Source organism: Cervus canadensis, chromosome 2 (assembly GCF_019320065.1).
Source record: "Cervus canadensis isolate Bull #8, Minnesota chromosome 2, ASM1932006v1, whole genome shotgun sequence".
In the NCBI taxonomy this organism is placed as follows: domain Eukaryota; kingdom Metazoa; phylum Chordata; class Mammalia; order Artiodactyla; family Cervidae; genus Cervus; species Cervus canadensis.
In genome coordinates, this window is record NC_057387.1 from 15,186,798 (window position 1) to 15,201,527 (window position 14,730).

The 14,730-nt window shown below is 42.8% G+C and overlaps 1 protein-coding gene across 2 annotated transcripts in view; it reads right to left on the reverse strand.

Moving 5' to 3' along the window:
• TDRD10 (tudor domain containing 10) overlaps window positions 1-14,650 on the reverse strand; it is a 52,004-nt gene extending 37,354 nt beyond the window's left edge. Inside the window, exons 1-4 of one of the 2 annotated variants that reach the window (XM_043455333.1) lie at window positions 14,531-14,650; window positions 10,278-10,306; window positions 9,650-9,729; window positions 8,658-8,716 (exon numbers count right to left, since the gene is read on the reverse strand). In XM_043455333.1, coding sequence (XP_043311268.1) covers window positions 8,658-8,716; window positions 9,650-9,729; window positions 10,278-10,306; window positions 14,531-14,563 — 201 coding nt within the window. In that variant the 5' untranslated portion in view covers window positions 14,564-14,650. Of the gene's footprint in view, window positions 1-8,657; window positions 8,717-9,649; window positions 9,730-10,277; window positions 10,307-14,205; window positions 14,325-14,530 lie in introns of those variants that run through there. The other variant, XM_043455338.1, reaches the window with a different exon arrangement.
• Window positions 14,651-14,730: the final 80 nt, after the last annotated feature.

The following is a 14,730-nucleotide window of genomic DNA, read 5'->3' on the forward strand; positions in this document are numbered from 1 at the left end:
TCCAATGAACACCCAGGACTGATCTCCTTTAGAATGGACTGGTTGGATCTCCTTGCAGTCCAAGGGACTCTCAAGAGTCTTCTCCAACACCGCAGTTCAAAAGCATCAATTTTTCAGCGCTCAGCTTTCCTCACAGTCCAACTCTCACATCCATACATGACCACTGGAAAAACCATAGCCTTGACCAGACGGACCTTTGTTGGCAAAGTAATGTCTCTGCTTTTTAATATGCCATCTAGGTTGGTCATAACTTTCCTTCCAAGGAGTAAGTGTCTTTTATTCATGGCTGCAATCACCATCTGCAGTGATTTTGGAGCCCAAAAAAATAAAAGTCAGCCACTGTTTCCACTGTTTCCCCCATCTATTTCCCATGAAGTGATGGGACCAGATGCCATGATCTTAGTTTTCTGAATGTTGAGCTTTAAACCAACTTTTTCACTCTCCTCTTTCACTTTCATCACGAGACTTTTTAGTTCCTTTTCACTTTCTGCCATAAGGGTGGTGACATCTGCATATCTGAGGTTATTGATATTTCTCCCGGCAATCTTGATTCCAGCTTGTGCTTCTTCCAGCCCAGCGTTTCTCATGATGTACTCTGCATATCTCACTTTAGGCGACGCTAAATTAATCAACAAACTCAGACAGGGACTTCCCTGGCGATCCAATGGTTAAGACTCCACAATGGTTAAGACAGCCTGATCCTTTCATTATAAAACTGCCCATCAATATTTTATCTAATGAATTTACTATGCTCTGATAACCACTGTCTGAAACAGGTATTAAGATTTGCAAAATGATGATTTTCAACCATTTCCTCTGCATTTATGAGCTAGAGTTCCTCTGTAAAGAACTTTCTCTCATTCACTAGTGTTATTCATTTGCCCTGAAATGGCACTGGTGTTGGAAAAGCAAGATAAACAATTAACCTTTTCCTTTAATTAACAGATTTTATATTACTGAACTATTTCTTGCTATCTTCAATGTGTCCAATATTTCTTTAGGTATCACTACAAATTATTGCTTTTTATCACTAGTAAGTTTTAATCAAAGGTAGTCAGTATTTTTGAAACATAAATTGTCCCATTTTTGGCCCACGGGATCCTCTTTTTGCTTGTTCTTATGTCTTTTTATTTGGAAACGTTTAAACATGTGTAGAAAACAGTATAACAAATTCCTATATACCTATCAGCCTTAATTCTCAATTCAAAAAAAAGGGAGCAAATAAGGGCACCTGTTCCTTGTTTTTGCTCCTTCATGCTGCAGTAAAGCCTTGTCTGGAAAAAAAATTAACTCAGGGACACTCTGATTTCATCTATACCTCTTCCTGCCATTAGGCTATTCTGAAACAAATCTCATCACCTCATCACTACATCTGTAAACATTCCAGCACATAGCTCCAAGGAAAAAGTACCTCACCTCTAATTACAACTTCTCCCTTCCCTTCAATCAAACCTAATAGCCTTTCAGAGGTTTCTAGCTTTCCGGCACATAACAGCTCCAAACCTGGAATCTAAGAAGGTATAGTTCCTTTCAGTGGGGAATGGTATTTAAAGTGAGCAATCTAGGATCTTATTGCCACTGGGTTAAGAGCAGCAAGGTATTTCAACCAGCAGAATTAGGAGATACGCATCTTTGAAAGGGAAAATAATCATTGTAATCATGGATTCTAATTCCTATAGAGCTACAGATGGTTTTTATTTATCTTATGCTGAAAATCTTTATTCCTAACAATACTAGTTATTATATCCTACTTTAAAATATATAACAGGTTCAAATAATACCAGGGTTACTACAGACAACAAACTTATTGAGCAAAGTCTAAGACTTCTTTGCAGTTCTTTTTATGCTTATAATGTATCCTACTGAGGATACACAGTCAAAATATCACATTCTAAGGTCAATTTGAATAATTCTGTTCTCTGACACCAAACTAATTATATCACTAGTTTGTTTTCAGTTTTTAGGGAGTGCTTTTTTAATAGATCATTTTGACTCTCTTAATTATGAAAACATCCATGTACTTTAAAGTCAAAACAATACCACAAGGTAAATTCAGAAACTGTCCCTCCAAAAAGAGAGGACACATGGAAACACAGAGCTGATGCGCCTGGCTGCATGGCAGAAACAACCCTGTAAAGCAACCGCACTCCAGTAAAAATTAATTTTACATTTTTAAATAAATAAATAAAATAAATTGTGCCTCCATCTCCCTTCTATCATTTTTCCTTCCCTCCCCCAGAGGTCACCATCTTTATTCCCTTTTTATCTTTCCACTGTTTATTTTGGCAAATTTAAAGAGATATTCCATTCTCTTCCTCCCTTCTGATGCAAAAGACTGTTTGATTCTAGGTGTATTTTTATACCCGCTGACAGATTGAATGTGAAGTGTGAAAAAACATGTGAGATATGAAACAAGAATATTTCCCAGGTTTTGGGCCATTTACTGAGATGAGGAAGACCGTGGGAGGAGCAGGCTGGACACATCAAGTTTGAAATGCCTATTAGTTGCCCAAGTAGAGATAAGGACTCGGGCAACTGAATAGACAAGTTCAGAGTTCATGGGCAAGGTACAAGCTGGGAATACAGATAACTGGTCAGGATTTTCTACTACCACAATCATATCACCTGCACCAGTGATACTTATCTCCGCCTTTCCCATTCTTGTGTCTTTCTTTTTCCTTGCCTGCTGCACTGACCGAGACCACCAGTACAATGTTGACAGAAATAGCAATAGCTGGTATTCATATCTTGTTCCTGATCTCAAAGGGAAAGCTATCAAAGTTGTGTCCCTAAGTATTGCATTTGCTATACACTGTTAAGTCCTTAATCCATCTAGAATCCATTCAGTTTATGTTCTAATGTAAAGGTCCAATTTCATTTTTCTTGTATGGATAAATAAACATCTCAGAACCAGTTTACTGAATAGTCCCTTCTTTCCCAACTCATCTGCAATGCCACCTGATTATACACACCAAGTTTTCATATACGTGTAGGTCTATTTCTGGACTTTTGATGTTTCATACATTGACAATTAGCAATGCATCCACATCAAGGTCATCATGATTATAGTGGAAAATTTACTCTGTCTCCCTTATTCTTCCTCTTCAAAAAAGGTACATTTATTCATGGGACATGTTCTGTTTCATGTAAATTTTAGAATCAGTTTGTCAAGCTTTTTGAAAATCCTTTGGGTATTTTGATCACAATGGTATTGAATCTATATATCAATCTAAGGATCATAAAATTGATTCTTATCCATCTCTTTGTTGAGGTCTTCCTTAATGTCTTTCAGTAAAGCCTAATTTTCTGTTTCTATGTCTTGCACAACTTTTATTAATTTCTAGCACTTTGTAACTTTTCCTCTGTATAGAAATACAATTGACTTTTGTATATTTATCTTATATTCAACCACCTTAACTATCAATAATTCTAGCATATCCAAGAGTCTTCTGAGCTTCAACTTCGACAATCATCTGCAAATAATGACTTAGTTTTTTCCTTTCCAATTCTTACACCTCTCACTTTTTTATTTTCTCACTCGCTCTAGCTAAGGGATTGCATAAAATGTTAAACAGAAATGATAAGAGGCACTAGTGTCTTGTTCTTGATTTTAAAATACCTGTTTCCCAAGTGACAATGTTTTCTGTGTATTTTCTGTGGATACTCTTTATCAGATTTTGGAAGTTTCCTTCCACACACAGTTCAAATGTTTTTCTGTAAATTGGGCTTTTAACTTTATTAAAAGTTAAATTTTAGCTTGAAGGTTCCCAGACCATGTAAGTAATATGAATTTAAGCCACAATTCACATGAAATCAGGCCTACTGTTATATGTTCTTAGGGAGACTGTTTACCCTACCAGCCTCAGATCCTGGCCAAGTCAGATTAACTTTCTCAACACCACCCTGGGCCAATAAGCAAAGTTTTGTGGTTCACACTTTCACTGAGGGGCCAGCCCTTCAACCATCCTGCTTTTGCAGGGATGTCGATTACCACGCCCCTCCTCACATAGGCCCCGAGTGTCATCTCCTACCCTGACATGGCTGCTATAATCCAATCCAATCTTTAGGTTTTGAGGTACGCACAGACCCTAGGGAATTGACTGGATTCTCCTAGTTTTCAAGTTATTGCTTATCTGGGGCCCTCTTAATTTTCCTTACTTTCTTAGGAGTCAGCTACGTATTTTAAGGTGGCATTTCTCAAGAGGCACATGAAAAGATGTTCAACATCTCTAATTATTGGGGCTTTCCTGGTGGCTCAGATGGTAAAAAAAAAATCCACCTTCAATGCAGGAGATCCAGGTTTGAGATCCCTGGGTTGGGAAGATCCCCTGGAGAAGGGAGTGGCTACCCACTCCAATATTCTTGCTTGGAGAATTCCATGGACAGAGGAGCCTGGTGGGGCTACAGTCCATGGGGTCACAAAGAGTCCGACAAGATATCACTTCACACCAGACAGAAAGTCTATCATCAAAAAATCCACAAACAATAATGTGGGTATGGAGAGAAGGGAACCCTTCTACCCTGTTGGTTGGAATGTAAATTGATACAGCCACTATAGAGAAGCTAAGAATAGAGCTACTGTGTGACCCTGCAATCCCACTCCTGGGCATATATCTGAAGAAAAACATGATCTGAAAGGATACCTGCACCCCAATATTCACTGCAGCTCTGTAAGCCAGACAGAGAAATATCCTAAGACATCCCTTATATGTGTAATCTAAAAAGAAATGATACAAATGAACTTAAAAGAGAGATCCACAGACTTAGACAACAAACTTATGGTTGCCAGGGTTGGGGAGGGGATGGGGACGATGGGGGAAAAGGGATAATTAGGGGCTTGGGATGGATACGTACACACTGCCATATTTAAAACAGATACCCAACAAGGACCTCCTGTACAGCACACGGAACTCTGCTCAGTGCTATGTGGCAGTGGGACGGGTGGGGAGTTTGGGGGACAATGGTACATGTATTGTATGGCCGAGCCCCTTCGCTGTTCGCCTGAAGCTTATCACAACATCGTTTGTTCATCAGCCTTGCTGCTGCTGCTTAGTCCCTTCAGTCGTGTCCAACTCTGTGCCATCCTAAGGACTGCACACTGCCAGGTTCCTCTGTCCATGGGATTCTCTAGGCACGAGTACCAGAGTGGACTGCCATGCCCTCCTCCAAGGGATCTTCCTGACCCAGGGACGGAAACCAGGTCTGCGGCATTGCAGACAGATTCTTTACCTCTGAGCCACCAGGGAAGCCCCTCATCAGCTGTATACACGAATACAAAATAAAGTTTAAAGTGGCATTTCTTATATTTTAGCTTCTGTTTCCAAGTATTTTCTTGGACGAGGGCTTTGAGGTTATCCAATCTATCATAATTAAGGAAACAGAGGCATCTGAAGATTTTAAATCCAATTGGCATCATGAAGGTTACTCATATACTCAACAAGACCAGTTTCAGAAAACTGGTGAGGGGAGAATGCAAACCACTGGGTTCAAGAGTTAAGTGTGAGATCAATTTCAAAACTTACCACAAAGCTACAATACGCAAGTGCAGTACTGGCATAAGGATAGACATACAGATCAATGGACTAGAAAGAGACTCCAGAAATAAACTGCTACATTTATGGTCAATGGATTTGCAACAAGAGTGCCAAAATAATTCAGTGGGGAAAAATTTATTTTTAGCAAATAATGCTGGGGCAACTGGATATACACATGCAAAAGAATGAAATTGACCTTGACCTCAAACCACAGGCAAGAATAAATTTAAAAAGGATTACAAACCTAAATATAAGAGCAAAAACTACAAAACTCCTGGAAGAATGAATACATGTAAATCTTTGTGACCTTGGATTAGGCAATAGATTCTTAGATATGGCACCTAAAGCAACCAAAGAAAAAAATGGAAAATTGGAATGCATCAAAATTGAACATTTGTGTTTCAAAGGATACTACAGACAAAATAAAACACAACTGATGGGAGAAAATATTTACAAATCATGTATCTGCTAAGAGACCTGTATCCAGAATATATAAAGAAATCTTACAACTCAATAATAAAAAAGATAAACTGATTTTAAACTGGGTAAAGGATCTAAAAAATATTTCTCCAAAGAAGATATATACAAAGAGACAATAAACACATGAAAAGATGCTCATTAATTACTATGAAAACACAAATCAAAAACACAATGAGATACCACTTCACATCTACTAGATGGCAAAAATCAAAAAGACAGACTATAACAGTTTTGGGCCAGGAAGTGGAGAAATTGGAATCCCCACACATTGTTGGTATGAATGTGAAATGGTACCGCTGTTTTGGAAAACAGTTTGGCACAGAGTTATCATGTGACCCCAGTAATTTCACTCCTAGGTATATACCCAAGACAACCGGAACATACATTTACACAGAAACTTGCACACCCATGTTCAGGTTAAGATTTTTCATAAAAGCCAAAAAGTGGAAACAGGTCAAATGTCCAGTGATAAATGGATAAACAAACGGTGACATATATCCATATAAATACTGTAGTCATAAAAAGGAATGAAGTACTGAGACATGCTATAAAATGTATGAACCCTGAAAACATTATGCTAAGTGAAAGACATTGTATGACTTTATTTACATAAAATATCTAGAATAGGCAAATCCATAGAGACAGAAAGCAGATTAGTGGCTGCCAGGGGCTGGAGGAAGAGAGGAGGAGGAAGGGCTGCAAATGATTATGAGATTTACTTGCGAGGTGATGAAAATATTCTGGAATTAATGGTGATGGCTGTGTAACCTTGTGAATATATTAAAAACCACTGAATTTTATGCTGTAAAATAGTGAATTTTTTGGTATGTGATTTATCTCTCAATAAAAAATGTTAATAACATAAAATGCTAGCTACTATTATTGTTATGAGTAATAATTCATCTGTCATCTCTGATCCACGACTTTCATCTTCTACCAACAACCATGAAACTGCCGCAGGCTAGTCTGTTGGTGTGCAAGAAGGTAAAAGTCTCAGATACTCACTTCACAGTTCTCGACAAGGCAGGCATTAATGTTAAAATCAGACATTTCTTTTTAAAATCCTCCTTCTTTAGCTCAAGTGTTTCCTCTCCTAGGAGGCTAGTCTCTGTTTGTATGCTGGAAGAAACCACTGTGGGGAAGGCTGTTGCTTTCTAGTGGAGTGAGCAAGGACCAAAGGTGCCCTATACCACAGCGTGGTCAGCAGGGCCAAGCAAGCCCCCAGGGCCTGGCCGTGAGACAGGATCCACTGCAGGGAGGAGGAAGAGCCGCTCAGCGCCTCGCCTGCCCCAGACCACCGCACCAACTACTGCAGGGCTCCCGCCTTCATCTCACCGTCAAGTAACGGGTTATACCAGCCTGCCAAGGGGGAGGCGAATAGTCCCAATCCCCCCTTCTCTCAGATGCCAAGCATCCCCCAACACATCCACTTTGACTCAACAAGATTTAACTCACTGGGTCAAAATGAATTCACTCTCTCTGCTCCAATACCATTTTCCTCTCTGTCAGATAAAAATCTAATAGGTCCACCTCTTTTTATGGTGAGTTATTGACACATCTTATCAATTATGTGGTTTGGTACTTGCAGGCAGTGGACATGGACTCAACTCCTGGCTGACCACTCCCAGAGTCCGTATACTTGGCTAAGGAGGACCTCGTAGAACCTCATTTGCCTCATCTTCAAGATGGGGATACCACCCATCATGCAGAGCTATTATGAGAATTTAATAAAACCACACTAATGAAGGATTTAGCCTAGTTCCTGGAGCATATCTGAGGATTAAAATATTGTAACAGTGTAAAAGGAATAAAGTACGACTTGGGCAGAGAAGACTGAGTTTAGCTAATTGGCAAGCGGGCATGAGACCAGGACATTTTTGAAAGATGTGTGACATGCAGCAGGGACTCCACAAAAGTCAGTTTCTCTCATGCTTCATCTAAGACTGAGTTTGAGCATGCTTTATTTTTCAGCATGCTGAGAGTGCCTCGGGCACATTATTTTGCATAATGTGAAAAATTTTAAATGCTCCAAAAAAAAAAAAAAGCCAGGGGATACCTCAAATCAGGAGATTACACCTTCATTCTCTTTTCATCAGTAGTTCAAATGTACTTATTACAAATTTTAAATATTTATGTTGTTCTATAATTATTTCAGGTGTGGTGGTCTGGTCTCCCCAAATAGACAGGAAGATTCCTGGGGTCAAATACGGCTGTTTATATTCTACTCTCTGAACACACAGCTACTGACTGAACTGGTTCATTTCAAAGTGAAATGAGTATAGTTTTTTGACTGATACCCCACAGCTCCCTATGATCAAAGAATTAGCAACTGAACCCTCATAAGGCCCCCTTCCCAAAGGGAAGCGGCCTTACTGCAGCCCTCCATTCCAAGCGATGAGGAGGGTGGCCACCCACCCAGGTCTACACGGATGGCTGGGTACAGGATGCTTCACGCTAAAACTGGGAAAGCCCAAGGCGAACTGTGAGCTGACTGTGGTCAGCCTAGTCACCAACTAGTGACTGCCTGCATATTCGTAGCTCTAAAATACCCTTTAAAACTGGTAAAATTCTTACTGGCAGGTTTAGGTCATATGGAGGAAGCCAAAGAAGATGAGAGGCAACCATGCACAGAGTGAGGCATACCTCAGAGATATCCAGTGGGAGATTGCCAACGTACACTTCTGTCTCTCTTTTCTTGAATTCTAAAATAGCAAAAAAGAGAAAAAAGGCAGGTGTAAGGTTAAGGTTGGAGGAGTTAGAGGAGTTAGAACATGAGATAAATGATGCATCTTTCTCAATGTTAAAACATACACACACATTCCCCTTCGAACATTACTCCTCCACCAACAAAAAATAGTTAAATAGCATTCAACGGGTCAGCAAACACTTTCCAGTATTATGGGAGTGGTTCCGAGTTAAGCACTGGCCTTGGACATCACTGAATTCAAGGCAGGAGTGCAATCTCTGGGGCGGAAGAGGCAGGGAGGACACCAAGTCATTAGCACACCAGGAATCCAGTGCTTTCAATGGGGTATTAGTGAAGTTTCAAAGTTAACAGTCAGCTGAAGGAGGTGAGGAAGGGGATTAACGTAGGAGAGAGGTGGAAGAGAATCCAGGCAGAGGGCATAGCACATGCAAAGCCATGGACATAGGAAAAGGCCTGGCTTGTTTGGGAGTTTGCATGGGGTGGGGAATAGCTAGACCAAACGCTGCATGTGGGTGAGCAGAAAAAGCCGGGGCAAGAAAGGCAGGCCAGGCCAACTGCTGAAATCACTGACTGCTGCCCACAGCTCTCAGGGGAACCCGCTGGCTGTGAGAGGAGGGGAAGGGTTTAATCAGAGAGCTGGTATCAACACATCTATGTTTTAGAGCAGTGCCACTTTGGAGATGGTGGAGAGTGAAATGGAAAGAGGCAAGGATTAGAGCATGGGGTGAGAAGCAACTGACGCAACAGTGACTGTGGGTGGCAGGGAGATACATCCACCATGTGAAAAGAAATGTGGGGCTGACTAGAGCAAAGGCAGATAGGGTGGATGCCAGGTTTCACGCCTGAACAGAAATTGAGTAGATTAACTGGGATCCAGGTTACGGTCTGAGGGTCCCAGCACCAAACACCACCCCCCAGGCTAACTCACTTGGAGATTTCTGCTCCTCCAACACGCCATTCTCCCCAAATACTTTTGCAGAGGGTCGGAAGTCACTGCTGCTCCAGGACCTGTCAAATGCAGGACTTAGCATTGCACCTCCCAAGGCCAAATTCCAGTGAAAGGAGTTTGGGCATAACAAGCAGGGCCTTGCATAAGCCTCCATACTCTCTTCCTGACAGAGGGTTTCCCATCCTCCTTCCAGAATCGGGTTCCAAGCCAGGAAGCCCTCCACTGGACTTTTTTAAACCTTAATAGTTAAAGCAGATTCCCCAGTGGCTCAGCTGTAAAGAATCCACCTGCAACGCAGGAGACACAGGAGATGCAGGTTCGAGCCCTGAGTCGGGAACATCTCCTGGTAAAGGAAATGGCAACCCACTCCAGTATTCTTGCCTGAAAAATCCCCATGGACAGAGGAGCCTGGCTGGCTACAGTCCGTGAGGTTGCGAAGAGTTGGACAGGACTGAAGTGACTGAGCATAAGCATGATGGTCAAAATCAACAGGCAAGAAATGCTGAGGTTGACTCCTAAACTCTGGGCAGGAGAAGGCAGGTGGAGGAGGAAGAGAAGGCTGCGGGGTGGAAGGAGGCCTGTTTATCAGCAAAAGGAAGCAACTTACATGCTGCAGTTTCTTTCCAACCGGATCTCCTGCAAAGCCAACCAGCCACAGTTTTAGAGGAATGCCAGATCAGTCACCACCACATTGCCAAATAGGTACTGTGGCAGGCAGAATAATGTTCCCACCCCCAGCAAAGTGGTCCACATCCTAATCCCCAGGACCTGTTAAGGGTTCTGGTCACCAATTCTAATGTAAGTGGAGCAGTTTTCCCACACCATCAAGTGATGCTCCGGACACCAGCTGGGTGGCCTAAAATTCAACTCGATTCTGACACTATCTACCCAGAGATAGCATCAATTTCACAGATTAAGGTATCAGTACCACAGGACTGCCAACCTCCCTCCCCACTCCATCAGATGTCAGTCACCTGCAAACCCAGGTGGTCAGCTGTGCTTCTGACTGACCAGTTATAGACCAGAGGTTCCCACAACCTCTTCTTGGGTTCCACCAATTTGCTAGAGTGGCTTACATCTCAGAGAATCATCTTCCTTACTAGATTACCATTTACTTTAAAAGGATATAACTCAGGAGTAGCAGATGGAAGAGATACACAGGGCAAGGTATAGGGAAAGAGCAGAGAGTTTCCATGCTCTCCAGGTGCACCACTGTCCCCAAATCACTACAGCAGCAGTCCCTAACCTTTTTGGCACCAGAGACCAGTTTCACGGAAGACAATTTTTCCATGGATGGGAGGGTAGGGGTGGTTTCAGGATGATTCAAGCACACTACACTTATTGTGCACTTAATTTCTATTATTACATCAGCTCCACCTCCGATCATCAGGCATTAGATCCTGGAGGTTGGGGATCCCTGTTCTACTGTGTTCACCAACCCAGAAGCTCTCAGAGTCCATACTTTGGGGTTTTTATGAAGGCCTCTTGGCAGAGGCATGACTGATTAGCCCTTCTTCTATCCCCAGAGGTGGGGGGCGGTGGGAGAGATGAGTGTAAATTCTGACCCTCTAACCAGTCAGCCCCCATCCTTGGGTTACCTGGTGCTTGCTAAGGTCACCTCAACATGACAAAAGACACCTTCCCATCTTGCCTCATTTAGGAGATTCCAAGGATTTTAGAAGCTCAGTGACAGAAACCAGATGAAGATCAAATATATATTTATTATGAATCACAATATCACACCTATGAATATGGTTAATTACATGGCAAGGGGGAAATAAAGCTGCAGATGGAATTGAAGTCGCTAATCGGCCGACCTCAAAATACAGGGATTATCTGTAAGGGCCTAATGTAATCACGGGAATCCTTAAAAGTGGAATAGGGAGGCAGAGAAGAGAGTCAGATAAACAGACATGACAAGAAAAGCAAGACTAAAGCAATGCAATATGAGAACCAAATTACTGTTGCTGGCTATGAAGACAGAGGAAGAGGGCCATGAACCACAGAAAACAGGTGGCCTCTAGAAGCTGAGAAAGGCAAGAAAACAGATTCTCCTCGGAGGCTTCCAGAAAGAATACAGCCCTCTTGACACCTTGATTTTAGCCCAGTGACACATGTGTCAGGCTTCTGATGAACAGAATTGTAGGTTGTGTTGTTTAACCCACTAAACAAGTGGTAATTTGTTATGACAGCAAATAGAAAATACAGGTACTAGGAGCAACTTTAAAACCACAGCTGCCTTTGCACAGTGGCCACCTGTGGAGTTAAAACAGATGCAGCTGAGTGCAGCCCAGCGACCTTGGGCATGTCTTACCTGTCAAATGGGAATCACAACACCTATGCCAGCACATGGAAAGATGCTCCACCTCACTAATTACTAGAGAAATGCAAATCAAAACTACAATGAGGTACCATCTCACACCAGTCAGAATGGCCATCATCAAAAAGTCTACAAATAACCGGGACTTCCCTGGTGGTCCAGTGGTTAAGAATCCACCTGCCAATGCAGGAGACACAGGTTTGATCCCTGGTCCAGGAAGATCCCACATGCCATGGGGCAACTAAGCCTATGAGCCACGACAACAGAAGCCACTGCAATGCAAAGCCCACGCACCACAACTGGAGACGAGCTCCCATTCACTGCAACTAGAAAAAGTCCACTATGCCCAGCAATGAAGACCCAATGCAGTCAAAAATAAAAATAAATAAAATTTTAAAAGTCTACAAATAACAAATTCTGGAGAAGGTGTGGTGAAAAGGAAACCCTCCTACACTGGTGCGAATGTAAGTTAGTATAGACACTGTGGAAAACAATACGAAGGTGCATCAGAAAACTAAAAATATAATTACCATATGATCCAGAAATGCTACTTCAGGGCATCTATCTAGACAAAACTCTAATTCAAAAAGACACAGGTACCCTTATGTTCATAGCAGCACTATTCACAATAGCCAAGACATGGAAACATCCTAAATGTCCACAGACAGATGAACAGATAAAAAAGATGTGGTACATATATATATACACTGGAGTACTGCTCAGCCACTAAAAAGAAGGAAATAATGCCATTTGCAACAACATGGATACAACTGGAGAGTATCACAGTAAGTGAAGGAAGCAGAAGGAGAACGACAAGTACCATAGGGTATCACTAATACGCAGAATCTAAAATATGACACAAACGAACCTATCTGTGGAACAGAACCAGAATCATGGACAGAGGGAGGTCGGGGTTAGCAAATGTAAGCTTTTATACATAGAATGGATGATCCACAAGGTTGAACTGTAGAGCACAGGGAACTACACTCAATAAACAAACTATAATGGAAAAGAATATTTCAAACAAAAATGTACATGTGTATAACTGAACCACTTCGCTGTACAGCTGTAATTAACACAACATTGTAAATCAGCTGTAAAATAAACAAATGTCAGTGCCATAGATCACAAGGGTGAAGGGAGATAAAGCACTTGCCACGAATTAAGAGCTCAATAAATGGCAACCAGTGTGCTTATTTTTATAGGTTTCACTGGCACTTTTCTATGATGCTTCAGAGTAATACTGTCCCATTTTACTGATGGGAAGGTCAAAGCAAAAGGGCATCAGATGATTTGATTAAGGTTATAAGATACTGGGGTAATTCAGGTCTGTGACCTCAAAGCCTTGGTTTTTTCAAAATCATTCTGAAGGAATGTTTTTCTTTACTTCAGGAGAAACAAAAATGAAAACGTTAAATTTTAAAAGAACGTAGTAACTCTGCTTTGAATTGTTTCCAGCTGTAGAAAGAAACTGCTCTAGTAGCAACTAAATTTAAATTGAGCTAACAGTGATTAAGATAATTCAAAGGCTGAAGTATTGATGAATAAAAACAGAAAGGTTTGTGGGCAGAATCAGGCTACAGGTGTTACTCCCAAATTCCTGGTAATCCCTGGAAGTCTATGGGCTTTAGAACTGAGCAGGCAACAACACTTCCAAGGCCCAGCATAAATCTTTCAAGGATGCTTTTAAGGACCTGCCAGGTGCTATGCTAACTAAACGGCTAATGCACAGTCTCATTTAATCCTCACGGAAATTCTCAGAACTTGTCATTATCAGCCCATTGTACAAACGAAGTCCTGGAGGCTCGGAGGCCGTAACCAGGTAGTCTGAGAGTCCATTCAGTCTCCACGGTTTGTAGTGGATTTAGAACATACTGCATTAGCCTCAACAGCGCTTTCAGTTTTTTAAGCTAAAAAGTTTTCAAACTACTTCGGAAGGGAGGAAGATGGCAGAGGCGTCTTTTCACGTAAAATGCCCCGCAATACTGCACAAAGTGCTCTCCCCATCTGCACGAATTCAGTCTCTGCGGTCCACTCCCAGCCGCCAACCGCACTATTAGCTCTTCCCCCAGGCCAGAGCAAGCGACAACGTCCGAGGGGGAAGATTCGCACCCCCACCCTGGAGTGAAAATGAGGGGTGCAGTTTCCACAAGTGCCTCCCGACGCCCGCTACTCCCCGTCCGGCAGCCCGGGGCCGGGAACCAACAAACCCTACCTCTCCCGGGCCAGGTGCGTCCCGCCAGCAGCCCAGACGCCCAGCCTTCGCGCCTCCTCTCTAGAAGCTCCGCCTCCTCCGACGCCAGCGGGGCGCGGGGCGGGGCCACTCCTCCGCAGCCAATCCCCCACCGCGGCTGCAGCCCGATGGGGCGGGAACAGCTGGGTGCTCTCGGCGCCGAGCCAGCCGTTCTACCGGGGACCGTAGCTGCACCGGCTCCTGGGCCAGTGCCCGCGGTCTCTTCCCCTGCTTTTAGTAGGCACTCTCCCACACACATCCCCAAAATATGCTTGCAGAGAGAGTGGAGCGAGTGACCGCGACGCACCTCTAGCTCTTTTGGAAGTGGAAGAGCTCCCATGCTGGGTTGGAGACGTGCACGTGGCGCACTCGGGCTGAGATTGAAGACAGCGCCTGGTCGAGACCCGCTCGGTAGTGATGGGGAGCTGCTCGTGCAAAAAGTGGGAGGCCCTAACCACGCGGGCACAACCAGTAAAGCTGCTGCTACCTTCCCCTGAACATGCACCC